At 39.8% G+C, this 25413-nt stretch overlaps 1 protein-coding gene across 7 annotated transcripts in view; it reads left to right on the top strand.

The window, feature by feature from the left end:
- Nucleotides 1-24864, top strand: part of hivep1 (HIVEP zinc finger 1) — a 159470-nt gene extending 134606 nt beyond the window's left edge. For all 7 annotated transcript variants that reach the window (XM_052016322.1, XM_052016324.1, XM_052016320.1 and 4 more), the window contains 2 exons: nt 18295-18794; nt 23200-24864. In XM_052016322.1, the coding sequence (XP_051872282.1) occupies nt 18295-18794; nt 23200-24348 (1649 nt within the window). In that variant the 3' untranslated portion in view covers nt 24349-24864. The remainder of the gene's footprint in view (nt 1-18294; nt 18795-23199) is intronic.
- Nucleotides 24865-25413: the final 549 nt, after the last annotated feature.

Genomic DNA, 25413 nt, shown 5'->3' with positions numbered 1-25413 from the left:
GTGCTGATCATTTTATGCAGTGATCTTGCTTCACATTTACTTCCCTTGTTGCTTAATTTTATGGGATACACAAATGAAATGCCTATGACACCAGAGCTTCTGCAGTCTAAAATTTCTACTACCATTGTGCCTTCATGCTATGTCATCATTCTGCAAGGAATTTTCTCGAGTTGGAAAGTCCACCTTTGCCTTGCTTTCAGAGGGAAGTTCCTCCAGTGTTCAAGGTCATTGGTGGGTAATAATCATTCAAATTTTTTTTTTGACGCACTTGCTGACGATAGCAAAATCCTGGCCACTGTGTTTTAAGAGCATTTGAGAGTTTTCAGTTCAGCCTTGCCACGTCTCAGTCTGTAGAAGAGATGTCAATCTTCTGCTGTTGGCAGGGGTCTGTGGTTTGAGTTTCGTGATTGTAAACATCCGCCTGCTCAGTCTTTTGACAAGAATCAATTCACTACAAGCATGCAGAGGGATTACCAGCAAAAGGTGGGGTCAGTCAGTTGCAGTTTCAGAACCTGTTTGGCGCTGTGTTTATAGATTGGGTGGACTTTAATAGAATTTATCACCATGGTGATCAATTTGTCTTGATGTTCATCATGCTGCTAATACTGGTTAAAGCGGGTCAGGCTTTTGGACATGACACCAATAGCAGGGATATAATTTACAAGCAAATAGTGAAGTTTGTCTGCAAATTCTCATATACTTATAAAATACAATATATGAATTGGAGGAAGTATCAAAGGGAGAACAGAACTGACAGCATCAGATACTGTGCCAAGACATCAGCGTGCTGGTGCTGACAGAGGAGAACTAAACCAAGGAAATCATTCGGATTGGGTTGGGAGATATTCCTAATCTAAGACACCCAGAATTGGGTGAAAATAACCAAAAGGCTGCAACCAAAGTATGCAGTGAGATCATTGAGGAGAATCAGATGACTTACAATTTGTTCCTACATTTAAAGCCTTTGCAAGACATTGATACCAAGGTGGTTAAGGTTGGCATACTCGTGAAATGCAAACCATGCTCTATCATCTTATGTAGGCCTTCCAAATGTCAAAGTCGAAGTCAAGTTTATTGTCATATGCACAAGTACAATGAAAAACTTACTTGCAGCAACATCACAGGCACATAGCATCATATAAGCAACATTCACAAGATAAACATAAATTATACTCAATTTTTAGAAGAGAGAACACAATTAGAGCAAAAAAAAAACAAAGTCCATTGTAGTGCAAAGTGGTCATAGTATCGTTGAACTATAATGATTAGGGTTGTGCTGGTTGGTTCAAGAACCAAATGGTTGAAGATAAATAGTTGTCCTTGAACCTTGTGGTGTGGGACTTAAGGCTTCTGTACTTCCTGCCCAATGGTAGCTGCAAGGAGATGGCATGGCCCAAATGGTGGGGATCTTTGATGATGGATGTTGCCTTCTTGAGGCAGCACCTCATGTGGATACCACCAATGGTGGGGAGGGATGTGCCCATGATGTATTGGGCTGAGTCCACTACTTTCTGCAGCTTCTTGCGTTCCTGCGTGTTTGAATTGCCATTCCAGACCATGAGGCAACACGTCAGGATACTTTCAACAGTACATCTGTAGAAGTTTGTTAGAGTGTTCAATGATAAGCAAAAGCTCCTTAACCTTCTAAGAAATTTGTTGCACACTTCTCTGAACCAAATTATTGTGGGTTCAAACCCCACAGTGACCTAATCTCTGCTTAGTATTCACTGGAGTGGATGACTGAGGGCATGCTGCATACCAGAAGTACCATCTCTCAGATTATTCAGCAAACAGAGGTACCAACCAATAATTCAAATGGATTAAAAGAAATCTAATGGCTCCCCTCAAAGGTCAGGAAAGTTATCCTAGTAATGCAGCTAACAATTATCCCACAACGAACACAACTGAAAAAATAGAATTAGTCATCCATCACCTTTTGTGTTTGTGTGAAGTAACAGCCCACAAATTGCTTCCCACCTTTATCTCCATATCATCGATGACTATATTTTAAAATTTAATCTCTGGCTACACATTTTAGAATACTGTAAGTTATTTTTTCTTTCTTGGCACTGCTTACACCAATAAAGTCAGTACTTAAATAGCATGCTATTCTTTCTGAATTTAAACTGTATTTTTTCTGTCCTGTTAGAAGATGCATTCTTTCGTGAAATACACCGTGATTCTTTAAAGACCTTGGCTGTGAAATTGGGCTCTATAGCACAGGTTTTTTTCTTCCCAATGTTCAGTTCCAATTTGTTTCCAATTTCATTCATGCATTGTGAGTGCAAATGTTTGGTGCTGCCTGCGATTTTGAACAAATTAAGTGACAGGAAGAAACACCCACATCTGAACTTTATAAAGGAATCTTCCATCATCTGCTTGCCGGTCAGTGATTCAGTTGGAGGAGTTTGTTGGAGAGAACCTGATCTGATTGCAGAGATATAATTTCCTAAGCTCCACAGTGAGTGCTGGGATTGGGATTGGGATTGAGACTGCTTTTGCTGGCAGAAGTTGATCCATCAGTGGCTGCTTCATTGGTCCTCTGGCATGATTAGATGGAGCAGAGGAAACACTGAGGAAGCCAACTTGCCAGAAGAGAGAGCAGCAGAGGGGAAGAAAGGGTTTCAGCAGGAGTGCATATCTACAATGTGTTTTCAGGGACCAGTGGTCCTATATGAAAATTAACTAGGAGCAATGCTTGCAGAGACTCTGCTTCAGGAAGGATGAGGTGACAGATCTGCCACTGGCTGCTGACACTACATCAGCCACAGGTCTGCGAAAGAGCCACTTTGTGTACAACCCTCTTTCTTTATTCAGGGTATTTCCAGGCTAGTGTTGGCAACATTTGCAAAGGGTTGCAATTTGCAATGCACCTTCACTTACGGAGTTGATAAAGTCTGTTCATTTGAGAAGAGGGAAGGTTATCTGTTGGTGGGGCAGGGAGCAGCAGGCAGCCCCCAGATGGGGATTTGCCAACATTGTGGGCTTCCTGTTGGTGTAGGCTATGATTAACTCCACCCACCTTGCCTAAAGAGCTCCATCCCAAACAATAAGAATATTCCCAAACCACAAGGGATTTCACACCCTCCACGTTTAACAGGTTTGTGCAGAAGACCTTAATGGTCAGAACCAGACACCCACTCAGATCACAGAATTGCTTACCTTGGGTTATTCTGCTGTGCTTTCTGGACTTCATATTAGACCAGCAGGTTGCCACTGTATCCCTCGTTTCTGACTCCATTGCAGACTCCATGCTCAAGACCAGAAAGCTCTTACGGTGAGAAATATGCACCAACCCGTAATATAAATAAGCAGATCATCAGTGTGCTGACACGTTGGTTACACTGCATGGACATGGGCTCTGGTAAACTGCAGAGAGGGTTTACTATTCCAGCACCTCCCACAACCTGGCAATCATGTAGCCAAGATGTAGTGAAGGAAAAAGGAAAGCATCTAAGAGGCATCTGAGTGGAAAGTCTCATCATTGAAGGAAATACGAAGGTCACAGAAGAACTGGGAGAAAGGAATGGAGTCCTTTCAGGAGGCAGGGGAAGTTTGTAGGCTGTAATGGATGTTTGCCTTCATCCATATATTGCCTTTTCATAGCCTACATCTAAAGCAGAACTTGTTTATGAATAACTACAGGGTCTTGAACCAAAACATCAACAATTGCTCTGCCTCCACAGATGCTGCCTGATCCACTGAGTTCCTCCAGCAGTTTGTTTTTTGCACCTATCTCTTAATGTTTTGCATCTATCCCTTAATATACCGGATACTGAAAGGCCTGGATAGAGTGGACGTACAGAGGTTGTTTCTCTTAGTAGGGGGGTCTGGGATCTGAGGGCACAGCCTCAGAATAAACCCTTTAAAACTGAGATTAGGGGGAGTTTCTTCAGCCAGAGGGTGGTGAATCTGTGGACTACGTTGCCACAGAGGGCAGTGGAGGCCAAGTCATTAGATGTTTTTAAGGCAGAGATTGATAGGTTCTTGATTGGTAAGGAGGTTAAAGGTTATGGGGAGAAGGCAGAAGAATGGGGTTGAAAAAAAAATCAGTCATGGTTGAATGGCAGAGCAGACTTGATGGGTCGAATGACCTAATTCTACTCCTGTATCTTATGGTCTTATGGTTTGGGTTCAATCAGAGCCATCCAGCTTTAACTGGTGCTTGGGTCGTACAATGTGTACGAAGGCAATCAACAATGTGGTTGTTGCTGGCTGAACTTTATAATTATGGTAAAAGGGATGAAAGCACAAATTGTTCTTGCATCTGGTGCTCTACCAGATGGACATGGGTTAAATGCAGGTTGTGATCCCGGTGCATGTTTTTGGGTATTATTCAATTAATCACCCCTTCTTCCTGGGAACAAAATGAATTTGGTGATAAAGAGTTAATTCTTGCTTTGGTATGAAAGTATGTTGAATCATTACAGGATCAGAAGCAGGTACTGCTATCTACCCTGGGATTTCAAATTAGTGAAGCATTAGCAAATACTTTTCAATTCTCAGTTGTTGTTAAAACATTTCTTGTCCTCTCTCTTTGATTGCTGGAATGCAGGTTGTCACACAATGTTAGACTTCAGTGCCTGGAATCTGAATATCAGTGCTTTAGATGTATGAACTCCATGAGAGGCAGGTGCAGAGTGTAATGTGACCCACTGGTAGAGCCACAAGAATTTGTATTTGTGATGGTTCTTTGCTACTGATGTAGAATTTGTGATTGATTGGTGTATACCAGGTGTGCACACAGCAGTTAAACCTTTACAATTATTGTCTTTGTTTTTGTAGGGTTATCAACCAAATGTTTTATATAAAAAAAATGGAGAAGTATATGTATAATACTGAAGGCCTTCACCCAATAGGCATGGAGATTTTCACACTTGCTATGCATTGAATATACATTTTAAAACTGATTTAAACTGGCTGTAATGATCACATTTATAGTCTTTGAATACTGCCATTAAATAATCACTACAGTACAATTACAGCTGGGCGCAGATGTTCAGGAAGCTCAGAATTATTTTTGTTTTACAGTTTGTAATGTTGACAGACAAAATGAACTGTATGTGTTTTCTCCTGGGCTGTGGTACAGACGATAGATTGAAGTCACAATTCATTAATTTTCTCTGCTTTCATCAATGGGTTCTTTGTTTACATTTGAAGTTTTCATGACACATTTGTTGTTTTTGTCATTCTGAAGAAATAGAACATTTAGTTAAAAATAGAGAATGGAAATAGATGCTTCAAGATGACAGAAATAGTTCTAATGCAGTTCAATTGCTTTGTCAAAACTCAATGTATCAATTCTTCTGATTTTTGTAACTGTTTACTTCAATTTCTATTCAACAGTTTAACAAATGACCAACATATAGCTTATAGCTTTTTCTATACAATTATCTTGACACTTATAGCCCACTCGTAATGCCTTCAAATATGCAAATTTATGTGAGGAAAATTTTGCCAAAGTAGAAATATTGTGAGTTATGAACATCAATTATTTTTATGTATCCCAGCACTATCATACCAATGGTGAAATAGGGCTGACATTTGCAATGACTTTACAGTTTGTGCTTTTACTCTTTGAATTAGTTGCCTAGAGCTGTTATGTGGGCGAATAGGGTGGTAAATGGCCCAATTACTCCTACGCTGCTACTTATAGAGAGGTTACAACTGACCTCTGAGGACTATTCCAGCAACAGAAAACAAACTCTTTCTTTGGTTTTCAGCTTGCAGGAAGCTTGTTTTTAAAGGAAAATGCACCATTCATTCATGGAATAAGTCTTTATCCTTAAAAGTATTGACTGTGTTACTTGAAGCTTTTCTTTTTCTTCATTAGTTGTATGAGTCATGCTGATCCTTCGTTGAGATATTTAAACATAAAACAAAAATGCTAAAGATAATTTTCCTTCCAGAGAGGCAGGCAATGAATATTTTATGGGGAGGGGGGCTTTTAATGTTACGAGCTAGAACTACACTTAAGCTTTGATCTGTATAATTGTTAATCTCTGGATTACTGGCAGCATGGTACTTTGAAGAAGAGCCAATGGAAATTCATTTTATTTCCTGTAAACTTGTGGGTTTCTCCTGGGTGCTCCATTTTCTTCCCACATCCCAAAGAAGTGCTGATAGGTTATTTGCCTCTGTAAATTACCCCTTTGTGTCAGTAAGTGGCAAAGGAATTAAAGGGCAGTTGATGGGCATATGAGGGACAATGAGTTCCATGGCTACAAGGAAAAAAATTAAAAAGGAGGATGGGACTGATGGAATTCTTATGATAGGAACCAACATGAACCCGAGGTGGTTTGCAAGTTCCTGAAGTATGTTCAGGAGAACTTGGAAACTGTGTACAGGGTCCCATGAGAAAGATAGCATTGTGTTGTGGGAAATGAGTCCGAACAAGTGGAGGAGGTATTGGGGGAAGTATCATTCAATAACAGCAATCACAATATTATATGGTTTAGACCTGCTATGGAAAAGGATGTAGACCACTCCAAGGTAAAATTAGTCAACTGAAGAAGAACATGTTTCAATGTAATTTGGCCCAAGTACTTGGTGGCTTGGTGAAAAGAGTCAGAGGGTGGTAGTGGAGGGTTGTTATACAGATTGGAAGCCAGTGACCAGTGGTGTGCTGCAGGGATTGGTTCAGAGCCCACTGTTGTTTGTCGTATATACTAAGGGTTTGGTTGAGAATGTAGATGGCATGGTTAGTAAGCTTGCAGGTGGTGCCAAAATTGGTGGTATAGTGGACAGTGAAGGAGGTTATCTAAGATTACAGCAGGATCTGGATCAACTGGGAAAGTGGGGCAAGGAATGACAGGTGGAATTTAACTTGGACAAGTACAAAGTGTTGCATTTTGGGAGGTTAAGTCTGGACAGAGCTTGCACGGTAGAAAACAAGAGTCCTGGAGAGTCTTGTAGAATGGGGGAGTGAGGAGTACAAGTACATAGTTCCCTGAAAGTGGCGTACAGGTAGGCAGGGTAGGGAAGAAGGTGTTTGGCAGGCTTGCCTTCATCAGTCAAGGCATTGAGTACAAGAGTTGAGATGTCATGTTACAACCATACAAGACATTGGTGAGACCACACTCTGAGTATTGTATACATTTCTGGTTGCCTAGGTATAGGAATGATGTAATTAAGCTGGAAAGGTTACTGAAAAGATTTAGAAGGGTGTTACTGGGTCTGGAGGGCTTGAGTTATAAGGAGAGACTGGATAGGCTGAGGCTTTTTTTCCTGGAGTGTAGGAGGCTGAGGGGTGACGTTATAGAGGTATATAATATTATGAGGGGCATAGATAAAGTGAATGATCACAGCCTTCTTTTCCAGGGTAGGGGAACCTAAAACTAGAGGGCATAGATTTAAGGTGAGAAGGGAGAAATTTAAAGGAAACCTGAGGGACAACTTTTTCTCACAGAGGGTGGTGGGTATCTGGAACAAGATGCCAGAGGAAGTGCTAGAGGTAGACACAATTACAAGGTTTAAAAACCATTAAACAGGTACATGGATAGGAAAGGTTTAGAGGGATAAGAGCTAAATGCAGGCAAATGGAACTAGCTCAGGTCGGCAACTTGGTTGGCACGGACGAGTTGGGCCAAAGCACCTGTTTCCATGCTGTATAACTTTTTAACTCTATGACTTTAAATTGGAATCAAAGCTTTGCAGGAAAAGCTAGTTGAACACTGGGAGGCCTTTAAGATGAAGGTGTTTCATTTGCAATGTAGATACATTCCCATGGGGGAGCGGAGTAAAGAAATTCAAACCAGAGCTCCCTGGATGACCAAAAGGATAGAGATTAGAACAGCACAGGTGCCAGGTTAATATGTAAGAGCTAGCTGATTACAGGAAGATCAGAAAGGAAGTGAAAAAGGAAATAAGAAAGAGCATGAGAAAAGACTGGCAGCACATGTAAAAGGGAATCCAAAAATATGCTATTGACATATAAACAGGAAAAGGGTTGAAAGAGGAGAGGTGGAGACCAAAAACAAATCTACTCGTGGAGGCAGAGTTGTGGTATTAAATAAGCTGCCGGGACTGGAGGGCTTGAGTTATAAGGAGAGACTGGAAAGGCTGAGGCTGGGGCTGTTTACCCTGGAGCAAAGGAGGCTGAGGGATGACCTTTATAAAATCACGAGGGGGCATAGATAAGGTGGATGGACACAGTCTTTTTCCCAGGGTAAGGATGTCTAAAACTAAGGGGAATAGACTTAAGGAGAGAGAGGAAAGATTTAAAGGGGACCTGAACTGTAGGTTTTTCACACAGAGGGTGGTGGAGATATGGAACGAGCTGCCAGAGGAACTGGTAGAGACAGGCACAATTACTATGTTTAAAAGACATTTGGACAGGTTCATGGATAGGAAAGGTTTAGAGGGATATGGGCCCAATGGAGGCAAATGGGACCAGCTCAGGATGGCACCTTGGTCGTCATAGTTGAGTCAGGCTGAAGGGCCTGTTTCTGTGATGTAACTCTGACTCCAAGCATATTAGCCTTTACCAAGGGCAAAGATACTGCTGGTGTCTCAGCAAAGGAAAATATTATTGAGATTTTGGATGGACTAAAATTGATAATGAGGAGATACTAGAAAAGCTACTTGCACATAAAGTAGAGAATTTACCTGGTGCAAAGGGAATGCATCTTAGGTTACTGAGGAGAGTAAGGAAAGAAATTACAGAGGCCCTGGTCATAATCTTCCTAGCAGTCATAGATTTAGGAGCAAAACCCCTGCAAAACTACAAATGTTACACCCTTGCTCAAAAAAGGTTATAGGGATAAACCTTCAGCTACAGACCAATCAGTTTAATCACATTGATGGGGAAAGTCCTGGAAACAATAATCAGAGACAAAGTTAGTGATCACATGGGCAAGTTTAGATTGATTAGAGAAAGCCAGCATGAATTTCTTAAAGGTAAACTATGTTATTACTAGTTTGGATTATAGTTTTGCAGAGTTTGACTACTATATTTCCTATACTACAACAGTGACTATACTTCAAAGCTACTTCAGTGACTGTGAAGCATTGGGAAGCACCTTGAAGCTGTGGAAAGCACTATATTCTTTCTTTGGAAGGCTACTAAATGAAATAACTGAATGATACTTTCAGAGTCAGGGACACTTCTCAGAGTATAAGTACTCGTATCATTCTTTATTCTTCTCATTATAATGTCCAGATTTCATTTCCAAAAATTCCATTGCATTTATGTAGTAATGGGGAATATATTGGTTGTTTTGTCTGATTTGGATTACAGGGCTTTTGGCTGCATGTTAATTTAGATGATAAAATATTATGTTGTGCCATAAACAGAAGGGCAAAAAGTTCTCCTTGCCCTACCCCTTATTTGTTCCTCAACCATATATACAACAAGATTTCTTGAACACAAATTACAGCTGTGTTTATTTTAATTGCAATGTTGCCTACACATCACAAGTAATGCATTGGTTGCGCATTACTCTAGGCGCGTCCTGACAATGTTAAATCTGTTGGTGAAAACAGTTACATTTACTACAAAAGTGTCACTTTAAGTCTGATTTTTGCAGCAATTCTTTAAATATCAGTGAATTGTATATAATAGTCTTCCAGGATGGATCTCTTGATACTGAAGTCCTTTGAGAAAAATATGAATTTAAAATAATGCAGAATTTTTTGTTAGATTCATTATGAATCTCGAGTTTGTCATTTGACTTTGAAATGAAGTCAACCAACAAAAATGCCTTGCGACATCTTTGAAGTTAAGTTAACAGAAGTAGTTAGTTAAGTACACCTGCACACACCTGTTCTCATTAGGTCTTTCAGAGGCCAGGAGGGCAACAATTAGCAGTGACCTGTGGCCATCCTCAGAGATTGAACCACCTTGTGTCAAAGAGAAGGAAGAAGGTTAAACAAGCACTGCCTAGCATAAAGCCTTGGAAAACTTTTTTTGTTTGTTCAACAACAGAGTTGATGTCTAAAGGGCAAAGGGCTGTAATGTCTTGGAAGTAAGAAAGAAAAGGGTCAGAGAAAGAATATAACACAAAATTTTATCTGCAAAGGAGATTTGACTGATTGTAAGGGATCAGGTAATGATGCCATTCTTTGTTGATGTTGGAGATTACCAGGAGTTGGTAAAAAAATCTTTTGCTTTTACCATTATTGATTTTTCTTAAGCAAAGTATATGCTCCTTATGAGTAATAGTTTACAGTGAGTTAACTATTGTAGAGTTATGCCAATTCTTGCTTTATTTTTGCTGTATATCCCAAATCTTAGCATAAAGATACCACTTCATGAAGCATAGATTTGGAGTGGGCTTCTGAATCAAATAATTATAACACTGTAGTACAGATATTCAAAGTCTGAGTTGTGAGTATCCGGCCTCCATCTACTGACAAACAAATAAAAAAATAATTTTGTAGTAATTGCTAAACTGGTTTTTAATTGTGTAAGTAAAAGCTTATAAGGACTATATAAGTGGCATACAAAATCACAAAGTTTGCATCTTTTGTGAAAAAAACGCAATTGGAAGGTTCTACAAAATAATACTGCTTAAATTTTATTATAGTAGGGTTTAGTTAATATTGATTCCAATCAATTGTTACCTATAGATCCATGCAAAATAATCTAATAGACAAACACACAATCTCAGAATTGTACTGGCTGATGTTCCTTTGAACTCCCCTTGCCTCTGTGCTGCTAAATTCAATAGTGGTATCAGATCCGGGGTTAAAATGCTGTGTGGATGCTGATAGGATTGATTTTGGCTGGGACTGCAAGAAAGGTGCTGAAATTGATTTTGCTTGAAAAGTAAGTAAAATATATGCTGATCATTATCTAATAAGCATTGTTTAAAGCCCATATGTGCAGATGACTACTCAATTGGACTCATCCATGGTGTATGCACTCCCTGCTGCAATAGAACATTCTGTCAGCATTTACAATTTAAGCTCACCAATGAAAAATGAGCATTTTGGTTTGGTAGTAGAAAAAGAATGGACCTCTTTAAAAAGCCCTTACCACTGATCGAGAAGGAAGAGAGAAAATTTTACAACAAAAGGAGAATTTCTGTCAGAATTTTCAATGAGATATAATTGTAGATATTATTTGTACAACCAGCAATCTACACGTTTTTATTAAAATTTGAATTTTTATATTGAACGTTCGACTTGGAGCAAATTTCAAGCTGCACGCTTCAAAGGATTAAGCTATAGTTTATGTGAGTATATTTATAGGGACAGGAAATAGTAACAGAAGTAACTTGCAATGCGGGCAACAAGCCTCATCTGATTTTCTGCAATATTAAGAATATTAACAAGATTTTTTCTGGGGTTCAGAGCCACTTTGCCCAGAAGAAGGATGGCTTAGTTATTGATGTAAAAATTCATAGCATCAGCTCTAAGATTATTGGAGCCTATACACTTACTGAAACATAACTTATTTAAACTTAAACTTTTGATTAGTTTAGCTCCAATAGATAAAATTAGAAGTACAATTAATTTTAATATTAACATTCTAATTATCCGTTCAGTAAAGATAAATTTGTGATTTCATCTGTCAGTTGCATGTAATCAAACTCTACTCTGCCATATGTTTATAGACTTGCTTTCAAAATGAAGTGAATTTCTTTAAAAGTCAGCATTTAGGGAAAGTGAATGCCACCTACAGACACAAACGTGAAATGAATCTGATGCAAGCGGTCATGGTCCTAAACTTAGTCACCCAGAAACCAAATGGATCTTCAGTTTCAGTCAACATACAAGATTACAGAATCTATTGTGTCTGTAGATTTTAGATAGCAGCTGTAGGGGTCCAGGGAAAGGGGAGAACAATACAAAATAGGAGACTAAAAATTATGAAAATATTGATCACCAAATCCCTTTCTTTATATATAAATTGGGGTTACTGTTTAAACTCACAAAATACACAAATTGTAAATTAAAATTAACTGTATGTATAGGATGTGCAAGATCCGAGTTACATGTATTAAATTTGGCCATGTTAATTAGCATTCCGTATTTACAAGTTTGGTATAAATGTGAGCTTAGGTGTATGTACCTTTACAGTTGGCAAAGTGACAGCAATATAAAAGGCCATAATTCAGCCAGAATTTTTGAAAGGCTAACTAGTGGTTTATTAGTTGAAGGACCAGTCTCAAGCTTTTCAGGAAGAATGTAAGGAGAGTTAGAAAATAAATCTTTTCCTACCAAGAATCATTAGAACAAAAATTTAGTGTGGGTGGTGTTACATGACAGTGGGGGATGTGTAATCCACAGTTGTGTTCTGGCCTCACTAGAAACTTTGTTGAGTCTCTTGAAGCTTGAGGCTCCTCACTTCACTTGTTCAGGTAGTATTATTTTCCAGATGAGAAACCCTCTACCTTAAACTGACAGACATAATTTAGATACCCTGATAAGAAACACCATCATAGGAACATTGAATATTGTCATCAATTAGCATTCATTATCCTGCTTCTTAGCCAGCTCCTTGGGGTTGAGGAGGGCTTGCTCCCACTCTGGTTCGGTGAATTCTGCAGTGTCTGATGAGGCCATTATGGGACCCACAGACACTGCCACAGGTGAGGCAAAAGGTGCTTGACTCAGCAGGCAGGTGGGTAATTGGGAGATAGTGCCATTACTCTGGGCTTTTGTGCATTCCCAAAATCAGTCAAAGTCAAGTTTATTGTCATATGCACAAGTACATGTATGCACAAGTGTAATGAAAAACTTACTTGCAGCAGCATCACAGGCACATAGCATCAGATACACAACATTCACAAGAAAAACATAAATTATGCACAATTTTTACAAGCAGGAACACAATTAGAACAAACAAAACAAAGTTCATTGTAGTGTGAAGTGGTTATAGTGTTGCTATACTGAGGTTGTGATTAGGGTTATGCCGGTTGGTTCAAAAACCAAATGGCTGTAGGGAAGTAGCTGTTCCCGAACCTGGTGGTGTGGGACTTCAGACTTCTGTACCTCCTATCTGATGGTAGCTGCGAGAAGGTGGCGTGGCCCGGATAATGGGGATCTTTGACGATGGATGTTAACACCTCATGTAGATACTGCCGATGGTGGGGAGGGATTTGCCCGTGATGTATTGGGCTGAGTCCACAACTCTTTGCAGCTTCTTACATTCCTGTGTTTTTGAATTCTCATTGAAGGAGTTTTCACTGCTATCCCAAAGGCACCTTCATCATCCAGGGGTTTCCACAAGCTGGTGGGGAATTTACATTTCTTATCAAGGAGGTTTTGAAAACATCCTTTCTTGAATCATTTCCTCTGTCTACCCGACAATCTTGTGCCCTGACAGAGCTCAGAGTAGAATGTCTGTTTTGGGAGTCAGGTGTACGGTATGTGAATTATGTGACCCACCCATTGGAGGGAATGGTGTAATTAGAGCCTAAGTTATGAGGATGTTGGCCTGGGAGAGGACACTAACATTGGTTTCCTTATCCTGCCATGGATATAGAGGATTTTGCAGAAACAGCAAAGGTGGTATCTCTCCTGTGCCTTGAGCTGCCTGGTGTGGGTAGTTCATGACTCAGAAGAATACAGGAGGGGAGGGACTACTGCTCTCCAGTGGACCGTGGGACTTGTGCCAGGTTTGAGCTCCTGATCTTTAAACACTATTTTTGTCAGAGAGCCAAATCCTGCCCTGTCATTATCATAGAGCTTTATATAGAGTTACAGCACAGGAAAGGTTAATACCATCTGTGATGATCTCCTTGTCTGTGTCCTTTTTAAACTGTCTAGTTGAAAAAATTAGCCCATTGTATTCCAAGCAGTCTCAGTGTCTCTAGCATTCCACAATAAATTACAATACCACTTCCTGACATAGCATTTAACAAAGAGGTTATTAAAAAAAAGGTTGTTGTTAGTGGACAAGATTACTTAATTTAGTACCTTAGATACATCAATATTCTCTTAAGTCTTGTCTGAAAGTTACTGGCAAGTTTCTAAAATATGTTTCATTGTGACTTAATTTGTGATGTTCTGAGATCTTGCAGTTTTAAAGGGTAACCATGACTAGATTTTGTAAGTGCTAGATGGTTCCTTGTTTAACTATTTTATTGTCCTAAACACTTGCAATTTTTCTGCATAATGTTGTTAAACAGTGGCTTTAGATGTGAGGATTGGACTTTCAGACCTTTCTTTACTAGCAATCTCCAGTCTTCTAATTTTGAATTCTGTTTTCTTACATTACCTTTTCTGTTTTGGGGACATACTCAGTGCAATACCATGCGACATTGTCATCTACTAAGTAGCCTTTTTCACACTACTTATATGAATAAATTGGATGCAGTCAATTGTTGACTGGTGGTGAAATTGCAAGGCCTGAGGTTTCAGAAATCCTTTCCATAGCACCACCTATTCACCAGATCCTGCAAATACAAGGATACTGACACCGTAACATAAATGTAAATTACGGAAGTATTCAACAGATCATACAGCAGCTGTGAAAAGAGAAAGTAAGTTAAGTTTTCAGACCTTTTATCAGAACTGGAAAAAAATTTAGCAATAAAGCAAGTTTTCAGATGTATGGAAAATCTGTAGTTAACTGGTAGTTAAGAGAAATGAAATGACAGAAGAGATAATGGTACAAGACAAAGCGGACTTATAATGGTACTGGTTACCTCAGTGCTGCACCAGTGATTTCCCTTGGAGTCCAATTGGACAGCACAAACTTTCATAGGCTTCCCAGCTTAAGGTGAACCCGCCCTGGGTTAGACCTGGCACAAACACAGTGAATGGAAGTGTTCAGTATACCTTGTTCCAGGTGAGGGGGTGGGGGTGGTGATAGGCAGATGGAGGAGGGGGAGAGTGGGAATAGCATCAGAAGCTGAGCGATGATGGTTGGAGGTGATAAAGGGCTGAGAGTTCAGCTGCGTGGAGAAAGGCAAGTTGAGTTGTTTTTTTATTGTTTATTTATTTTCTTTTTCAGAGCATGAGTGAGTTTTAAGTGTAAAAATTATGAATACTTTAATTTTTAACCATGTTTTGTGCTATTGAAGGACCATGAATGTCAAGGACATTCAGAAGCAGTCAATGGCCCTGATAATGACAGCTTTGACAGCCAGTGAGCCTGGGGATGGGGCCTTTCTGGCTATCAAAGCCATTCTGTGAATGCACCTGCTGGTGTGCTGAGCGTCTTAAGGCCGTAAAACAAACAGTACGACCCAGGGATGCAGCCAGCTGTGACAGGTATGGTCCATTAACTCTTTCACCTTCCACAGATCCTACCAAAACTGCCACAACTTCTATTTATATTTCAGATTTCCAATATGGATTCCATTATTTTGGCACTATATCATGTGCTTGTCTGAAATTTGCAGTTGTTGTGATATTTTGCAGTTATTGTGGGCGGCATGGTAGTGTAGCGGTTAGCGCGACGCTATTACAGCTCCAGCGATCGGGGTTCGATTCCCGTAGCTGTCTGTAAGGAGTTTGTACGTTCTCCCATGTCTGCGTGGGTTTCCTCCGGGTGCTCCGGTTTCCTCCCACATTGCAAAGACGTACGGGTAGGTTAATTTGGGTTTAAAATGGGCAGCACGGACTCGTTGGGCTGGAAGGGCCTGTTACCACGCTGTAAATAAAATTTTTTAAAAAATTGACTGTACTCTCTGGTATCTGCATGTGCAATTAAACAGGGATGATGGTGATTTCCAACTGTTGCAGTCTCCATTGTGGTGTTTGACACAGTTTCAATCATTTATCATGCAGTTCAAAATGCTTAGAGATTTTTAAAACCACTGATAATACTGTGTCCTGTTAAATGATGTGTAACTGAGTTTTTCAGATCATGCTAAGCTTATTAATTAATGCTGATCAACTTCTAACTGTAAATATATATCTATGGAGAATCTACTTTCCAGAATAACTCAAAATTCCATGAATTTTAAAAGATTATTTTGTTAATTTTATTTATAGTATTTTAGCATCTGCAGTAATTCATCATTATTTCATACTTTTTTGACCTCCCATAAGTCTTTGACTCTATCAGTTAAGAGGGACTGTGGAGTATCTTTCTCAAATTTGACTGCCAACTGGAATTCATCAACTTCATGATGGCCTGCAAAATGTCATCTTAATCCATAAATCTACAGCAGACCTAATCCCAGGGCAGACTGGTGTCCAGTAAAACTGTATCATTATCCCAACACTCTTCTCAATCTCACCCTCATTTTTAGCATGCTTCCCACTGGAGTTGAGCTAATCTATGAGACAGATGGTAATCTGTTCAACCTGCATTGCTTCCACTCCAAAATGAAGGTCACCTCAACCTCATTAGTGGAGCAAACATACAGAGATGACCCTTGCATGTGGGCGCATTCAAAAGTTGAGCCTCAAGTCATCAGTGACTAATTCAGAAACAAAAGAATGGACCTTACACTTAACACTTGCAAAACATAAGTCCTCTGTTAGAATTCTCTTGTTGCACAACACATTACTCCAACAATAAAGTTCATGGTGAGACCCTGGAAAAATATGGATTGCTTCACATATCTTGATGGTCACTTCACAGTGAAAACAGACCTTGAAGGTGAAATGTAGCATTGCCTCCTCTGCACTAGCATCACTTTTGGCCTTCTGAGGACAAGGCGAGTTTGAGGATCAAGATGTCAAACCCATCACAAAGCACGTAGTCTGCTAGAGAGCAATGATCTTTCTGAGACCTGGATCAACCATAGCAAGCACCTCAAAGCAGTAGAGTGATATCAGTCTCCATGTTTGTGTCCTTTGCTTTGAGCCCTAACTATCTCAGTCCACTCATAGGCAAGCTGTGTTATTCATATAACCCAGGCTCCTGAAACAGGCAATGGATTACCAAGTGAAAAGTAAAAAAAATCAGAAATGTTCTCAAATCCTCCTTGAGAAAGTGTATAATGTCCACTAACTTTTGGGAATCCCTGGCCCAAGACCATTCGAAATGGAGGAACATCCAGAATAGCATGGGGAACCTTGAGTCTTTTTGTCAGGAGACCACAGAAGCCCTGTGCAATTGGTGGAAGTAGTGCATCAGCTCCCGAACTAACCATTCACTCCCTCCTCCCCATCAGCCACTTTCTGTCCACCTGTCCTGCACTGGCCTCATCAGCATCTCAGAACCAGAGCGGAAGTAAATCATCCTCAGTCTAAAGGGATTCTCTGAAAGGAAGAGAAAGAGAAGCTGATTTCACTATTGAAGGTGAAATGTAATATGTGAAATGAGCACTTTTGCCGTTTGAAATCTGCCTGATTGACAGCTCAGGTTGATGACAACACTGTGGCTGGATGCCATGGATTTCCTCTAGATGGCGCCCAACAGCAAATTGATGTTGGGAAGGGGGAAATCTGCTGAAGTATTTGGAATTTTCCTTGAGGGGAGTGTCCTCCCTTTACCTCCGACCAAAGAATCTTAAGCAAATTATATTATGCATATAGATTTGAATGCAAGTATAGCAAGATTGTTTACATAGAAAAAATTATATGTTTATACTGATTTTTGCATTCCTAATATTTATGTGAACTATCAGTGATAGATAGAGGCACCCGTTTCTTTGATCAAACATTATGATGGGAAGTTGGTCAGGGAACTTTACTACAGAATACACTATAACAGTTCGACGAGGTTTCTTTGACAGTGCCTTCCAATCCCTTGATTTCATCTACCTCAAGGACAAGGACAGCGGGGTATGGGGACACCATCATCTCTAAGCTCTTCTCCAATTCACTCATAATAGCTTGGAGGTGTCTTGTTATTCCTTCATCAGCGTTGCTTCAAAGTTCTTGAATTCTCTATCCAACCACTTTGTTGGAGAGCCTTTATGTACACTCTGCAGCAGCATGTGAATATGGCTTTCTATCTCTTTCCAGTGCAACTAGGAATGGACATTATATATCGAGCTTGCGAGCAATATTCATATCCCAAGAAAGGAACACACTTTCAGAAATACCTAAGAATCTTAACAATATAACTCTAAGGGACATAAGCAATACAATTAATGTGGGTGGATATGATTTTCTTTCAGGAGTTAGGTTGGTTGTAAAGTGGGTTTTCAATGAACTGTTCTGCAGTAATTGTTTGCATAAAGATGTACAGTATCAAGGCAAGAAAATAATCCTGCTTGTCTTTTAAAGAAAGCAAACATTATGAGACAAATTCAGGTGAGTGAACATACCTGATAATCTGCAGGATATTTTTGCCCTGGCTTTATAGTTCTGTCCTATTTTAAAGCCAGGGTTGCATTCTGAAAAGTATTGCAGATATTTACAGTGAAACATTTTCACTTTGTGCAGCAGTAATTACTTAGTGCTTAGTTGTTACCTATCACTGTTTTATTTGTTTAACAGGTGATAAAGCAAGAGGTGGAAATGAGTGCCTCTACTCTGATGCTGAAGACTCTGATGGTCAGGATGAGGAAGATTATGAAATCGATGATGATGATGAAGACAGTCAAGGGGAAGCAGGGCTGTCAGCCACTCCCTCAGTAGCAGCCAGCCCTCAGCACAACGTACAGAGAAATGACCAGCTTGGCACACTGAATGCTGCCTCTGCCTCTCTAATTGCCAATGTGGTAAGGACAGCAGAGGACTGTCTTGGACAGACCAATAATGTTGAAGGACTGGCTAGTGTTTGGCTTCCACGAAATGCTAGAGACACTGAAACCAACCCAGTAAAGTCTAAGTTCTCTCCGGTCCATTGGCGTGTAACTGAAGAGGAGAAAACCACACCCTGTGCAGCTGGAGGAGCACTGTCTAAGGCTGGGCCAAGGTCTGCTGCTCACCAAGTAACAGCTGACAACCGGCATCTGCAAGAAACTCTTGGAAGGAAAACCACAGATGATTCAAAGGTACCTGCGTTCCAACGTATAATTTGTTCTGTATTCTAATCCAAAGCCAGGACATAAATATAAACTTTACAGTCAGAAGAGTGATATCCTAAATTCCTGCAGAATTGCATTGAAGCCAAACCTAATTTTATCTGATATTTTTACAATACCATCAAAGTATCATTAAATAATCAAAGCATTGATTTATATTTATGTGATCTGCTGCACATAGGCTTTAAGAGAGCTGAATCTTAGCATCACTTAAACAATTGTGGTTCTCTTTTCCTTGGCTGAATGAGGCAATAACTGTGTTCTCCAAAATTATTAGAATGCATTGCACAGCGTTCCATTAACTATTAATACAGGTGAAATACATCACTACCTACACTGCCTTATAAAATTTACTCCCTAGTGTCGCTACAGATCTGAAGAATTACAGTTGAATTTCAGAGCTGTCACCAGCCCCTCTGAATTTGTACATAATGGTACTGCTTTTGACTTAAATCTAGTTACTCAATTTGAAATTGACCCACCTTTTGTGTAGTTAAAATAATTAATGGAAGTATTTGTCTAATTAGAGGTATCAGAATGTGTACATTGTACAAGGGAAAGAGGCATCCAGTTTTTGTTCTTGAGTGTTTGGATAATGATCAGGAGTAAGGTGACGTGTTAAACAAATTTGTACTTCTATTCTTTTTGGTTTGAATTGCATTATCTGATAAACCCTGTAATGCACAGTGCATGTGTTTGGGTTGTGGCTGTTTTTGTTTTAATTATTTCTTGGTCATTGTTACTTGAGCATTAAGATTAATATCTAAAGAATTTCAGGATATTAAATCCCTTCTCTTGGCCCAATAATTGTAAGGACATTGAATGGATTGAATCTGCACTCCTAAATGAATTATGAGTAAGGTCTTTCATGGGGATACATAAATCATTGTAGCTTAATTTTAGGGAATGTGTGGGGAATGCCAAATTCTAGACAATACCTCAAATTTGTGTGTTGTGTACAGAGTGACAATCTGGCTTTTGTTCTTTATCTTCCTTCGCCACTATCATTGTTTTGGCTAAGGTCAAATAATTCAAAAGGACCCAAGAGTTTTGATCTCCACAGCCTGTGTGCCAGGCATTTCATAGACTAGTGCTGTAAGACTTTTTTCACTTGTCCAAGGAGAAAACAGAGAACATCTAATTTATTTTAGATTTCCAGCATCTCCATTTTTGTTGTGATTTTCAGAGAACATTTAATGTTCTTTATCATGGAATAGGTTATGAGGGAACAATTATTGTGGATTGTTACAGCTGGTATATATAGCCAGAAGCAAGCAGTTTGGTCCACTCACATGTACTGAGTCATTCATTTGTTTCCTTTTCCACTTAGTAAAGGTTTAAGATTTTCCCTCCTGTAGTCTGCACATTTCAAGTGGAAGATGACATATTGGCTTTTGATAGTTTTATTTTAAAGAACAATTCTCTTCCCTCTTCTGAAAAATGCAGGGTCTTTTCTGGGGAATTGGTTCCATTTGTGCCTTTTTCATTCTAGTATCTTTGCCAAACAAGCTATCTTTCAATTGTGAACTAGTGTAGTGATGCCAGTGAGCTACTCAACACATTGGACCATCACAGCTGACTATAGTTCTGCAAGCATCAGCCACCCATTCAATACCTCACCGTACATGGTTGCTACACCAACCTTGGTCTTAATGGTAAATGTCAGCAACCTATTTAATTATATTTACAAATTAGCCCAAACTCAATCCTTGAACTGGCCCAACATCTACATATATGTTATTTCCACAATAGCCTCATTCCTAACCAAGGGTCAGCAAGGAATGCTCCTGATGCTAGACTGAAAGCATGAAAAGGCCTATATGTGGAACAGAAAACCACATCATTTTCAAACTCCCCTAATCTGGTTTAGGTCAGATAAATCACTCTGGATCTGAGGTATTCATAATGCACATAGTTCAGCCACTCACTGCACCTAACTAATTATATCGAGACACTTATTCCACTGTACTGCTCATCAGATACATATCTAAAATTGTTTCTCTTTGATAATTTACTGAAGTGCTTCCTCAAATCATCTAGGTTAATTATCCTAGTAATTAGCCTAGGTGATCTGAGGAAGAACTTTTTAATGCAGAAAGTGATTGGAATCTGGAATGCAGTGCCTCAGTGGGTGGTGGAGGCAGGTACTTATCACAACATTTGGTGTATGCAGATGAGTACTTGAATCACCGAGGCATTGAAGGCAACAGACAACGTGCTGGTAAATGGGATTAATATTGATGCATACTTGGTAATCAGCATAGAGCTGGTGGGTCGAAGAGCCTGTTTCTATGTGATATGACTCTATGGTTCATTTGTTGCCTTCCCAATATATTACCCTGTTGATTTAATTGTTCACTCCAATAACTTTTAAAACATGATCCACTGTTACCTCAGTGCCTCACTCCCCCGCTCCTTTATCAGCATTTGTCTTTAACATTATCCTCCCAAGTATATTGTCTGTACTTCGCTTGCTTTGCAGAAACTCCTTTGTCTTCCATTATATGAGGATGGTCAGATCTTTCAAAGGAACTTTTCTACCCATTAGGAATAAGGAACTCACTCACATCAATATTGCCACAAAAGCCCTGCTCTGTAACACCCGATTTAACCATCAATAGTACAGATGGGGATCCCAATTCATTTTCACGATGGAACCACAAAACCATATCCCCTCCAACCACCAACAGGAAAATAGCTTTAAACAAGTTTCAGTGTTAAGCTGGCTATTCCTCATGCCATTATCGTACAATATTATTGAGAATAAGAATTACGCAACTGCAAGTTGGACCTATTTACTATTCAGTTCATTATATCGCACCCTTACGTTCAACCTCATAGAACCCACATACTCATGGTATCACAAGGATAGAATCAGCCTTGTGTTCATAATCTGGCATCCATATGTCCAGCTTGTGTCTGACACTGTAGTTGATACTTGGGACCACTTTAGACAATAAATTCTGATTTATTTGTTAATCTATCTTCTATATAATGAAAGAGCTTGGAAATTTAAATCCCTCAGTCTATTAATTTCCCCACCCTTCCCAAATGAGCACTGATGTTGTACACCGTAAAAGGTCGCAAGATTCGATACGCACACCTAAATAAGTTTGCGCTAAACAAATGTTGCTATTCAAAGGGACCTAGGTGTACTAGTACACAAGACTCTCAAGGCCAGCTGTACGTTCCAACTGTTCTGTAGCATTTCCCCCAAATGCTCACATTTGTTCAATTTGAGTGCAAGTTAGCTGCCGCACCAAAATCTAGTTACACTGTCATTCAATATCTGGAAGAACACACTGTTCATCTGGGCTCACTCTTTTTCACTTCCTTTATGTAGATCAAGGGACAACGATAGGAATATACACCCTCCACATCAAAGACTGGAGGAAAATTAGTTTCTAGATCAGTCCCACTTTCCAGCACTTTCCCTAATTATCCCTTAATATCTAGAAATCTATCAATCTCTGTTTTGAATGAACTCAGTAAATGAACTTGCACAGTCCTTTGGAATTGAAGATTCCAAAGGTTCACTATCCTCTGAGTGGAGCAGTCTTTCTCATCTGAATTCTAAATGGCCTGCCCCTTATTTTCTAATTGTGACCCGAGTTCTGGACTCAGTCAGGAGACAGATCCTCCCTGCATCTAGCCTGTTAAGCCCTTCAGCAATATTATAAGTTTTGATGAGATCTTCACTCATTGTTCTCAACTCTGGAGAATTTAGTCCCGATCTACTCAATCTCTCCTCATATGACAAACCCACCATCCTTGGAACCAGTCTGCTGAATCTACTGCATTCCCTCTATGGTAAATATGTCCTTTCTTGGGCAGGGAGACCTAAACTGTACATAGTACTCCAGATGCAGTCTCACTGGGGCCAATGAAATTGCAATAAGACTTCCTCACTTCTGTAATCAAACTCATTCATTATAAGGCTAACATACTATTTCCCCTCTTAATCACCCGCTAAACCTGCAGATTTGGCCTTCACTGACTGATGTACAATCACACCAAGGTCCCTTTGAACTTTTTTAGAAGTGACTTCTTAGGACAATTTTCAAAGTGTGCATATCAAGTCTTGAAACCTTTATGATTTGTAAAATCAGTGTCATACACTTTATATACTACAACCTTCATAAATGTTTGTCAATAATTAACATCGGATTTCTAATATCCATTATGGGCAAATTTATTTTGATGGCTATTTTTATGACACCTCGTCAAACTAGACTGGTGATTCATTTTTGTGGAAATAAATTATGGCATTGAAAAAATAGTGGTTTAGTATTGGGCATTACCAATTGCAGTTTTTTCCACTTTTTACTGACTTTTAAAAATGCTAACATGTTGCTTTGTTTATATTTGTTTGCAGATTCCTTTGTCGATCAGCCTTCCCACACAGATGTCCCAGGAAAGGCAATTTGCATCCTATTCTCCCATTAGTAGTCCATACAAGTTAGACAGTCAGCAACAGCTGGAGCATCAAGGAGTGCTGGGTGAAGAGTATCCATTACATCTATTCAGCCACTTGCCCCTTCATTCTCAGCAACAGGTTAAGACTCCATACAGCATGGTCCCTGTGGGTGGCATCCAGTTGGTTCCCGCTGGTTTGCCTGCGTACTCCACATTTGTACCAATCCAGGCAGGACCAGTGCAACTCACCATCCCAGCTGTTAGTGTTATTCACCAGACATCTGTCAGTCAAGATGGTGCTGATGCATCTGGCAATGCAAAGTCATTGAGGGTATCAGAGGCAGATAAGCTTTTGCCATCTATTCCCTTCGGACAAGTAAACTCAACTGGCATGCAGAGTACAAGCACTTCAGATTTCCAAGTGGTTAACACTTTGGGTGTAGAGACATTAAACCCTTTGGATTTGGTGAATTTGAGTACAGGTCCACAGTTACTCCCTCCAAGCCTTTCATTTAACACAGTTGACCTTCAAGTGTTAACCACAAACCCACAGACTCAGAGCACACCAGGACTAAAATCCCATGTTCCAGGGGTGCAAATAATGAACATTGCACTGCCTGCACTTGTACCATCCGTCAACATGGGGATAGAAGGTCAAACAAACATCAAGAAGCACTCTACAAGGAAGGATTTTCCAACCAGCACCAAACAAACACCAGTTAGCCTTCCGGTTGAAGTTTCTGTTCATCAGATGGCCTGCACACAATTCTCTCAGGTTTCTCCTCAAATCCAGGCTTGTAGCCTAAAGTTCTTGTCAGATCCTATGGGCTGGAAACATGGACAACCAAATAACACTGGCAAAGCACAAGAATGTGCTCATAAAACCATGCATCTCAAGGCACACAATAACAAATCAACTACTGTAGCCTTGGTAAACTCTGACTTGGGACACTCAAAGGGAAGCTCTGAAGAGGTGACCAAGTCTCCAGTTCATCAGACTGCTACTCCAGAAAAAGTAACAGGGAAGCCGGTGGGAACTGCACGAGATACTGTACAGTACAGTGACGTCAGCAGTGATGATGAAGACAGATTAGTGATAGCAACATAAACTTTTTTGCAGAACCTTTTTTGTGCAGATATCACATCCGTTTTTTTTATGGAAAAGATGAACATACTTCCTGGTTTCTTACTACGAAAGCTCTCTTCACCCAAAAGCACACTTTTTGATGTAGATATGATGTTTGTGCAATTGTAAACTAAGACCAACTTAGGAGAAAGACGTCTTTTTTTGTTCCTTGTCCAGTCCAGCCATTTTTGTATATGTTGTATAAACAATTGTGCCTTTCAGATTTCTTGTTTGGAACTGTACAGATGATAAAATATACAACAAAGTAGTTGCTTGTGCTTAATTCTTTTTTAATTTTACAATGTGTGGTGTTATAGTAAGGAAATTAACTACATGTTGCACTGATAATGTAAATTTCTATGGCTATGGGGCAGTCTTTCTGTGTACAGGCAAGAATTGTATACCAGCTCATATTTATTGTATGCATTTTTTGATCCATGATCAGTTCTTTCTTTCTTGCTGAGAGTTGTTTTATCTTCAAGCAAATTATCTCTCCAAAATAAATGAGATCACGTAAAACATTTTGCAGAAATTGCAATATTCTTTGCTGATTTTTCAGGAATTTCAGTTTTTCAGAGGAGAAATACAGGAATTTTACACTTATAGCATTAATGGACTAACAGAAGGACAGGACAGAGATCTCTCAGGGTGGTATAGTCATAGAGTTACTCAGCACGAAAACTGGCCCTTCGGCCGAGCTCATCCATGCTGACCAATTTTATCTGTCTGAGCTGGAGACACAAGGAACTGCAGATACTGGAATCTGGATCAACAATTTCCAGTTTCAGGTAAACTGCTCCCCATCTGTCCCTTTCTCTCTCCGATCTACCCAGTGCTTCCACGCCACCCCCACCACCACCTTTCCCCTCCTCCCATCACCCACACACTCCTTCCATTGGGTCCCTTGCCCCCACTGTTCCCATTTTCTCTCCCCGCCTCTGTTATTTGGTTCCAGGCTCCACCTTCCTTTCCCATCAGATTCCATCGTCTGCAGCCCTTTGTCACCTCCACCTATCACCTCCCAGCCTCTTCACTATTCCCACTCTT

The sequence above is a fragment of the Pristis pectinata genome, chromosome 5, assembly GCF_009764475.1.
Source record: "Pristis pectinata isolate sPriPec2 chromosome 5, sPriPec2.1.pri, whole genome shotgun sequence".
NCBI lineage: Eukaryota > Metazoa > Chordata > Chondrichthyes > Rhinopristiformes > Pristidae > Pristis > Pristis pectinata.
Note: the sequence above shows the minus strand (reverse complement) of the source record. Positions and strands in the feature narration are given on the sequence as shown.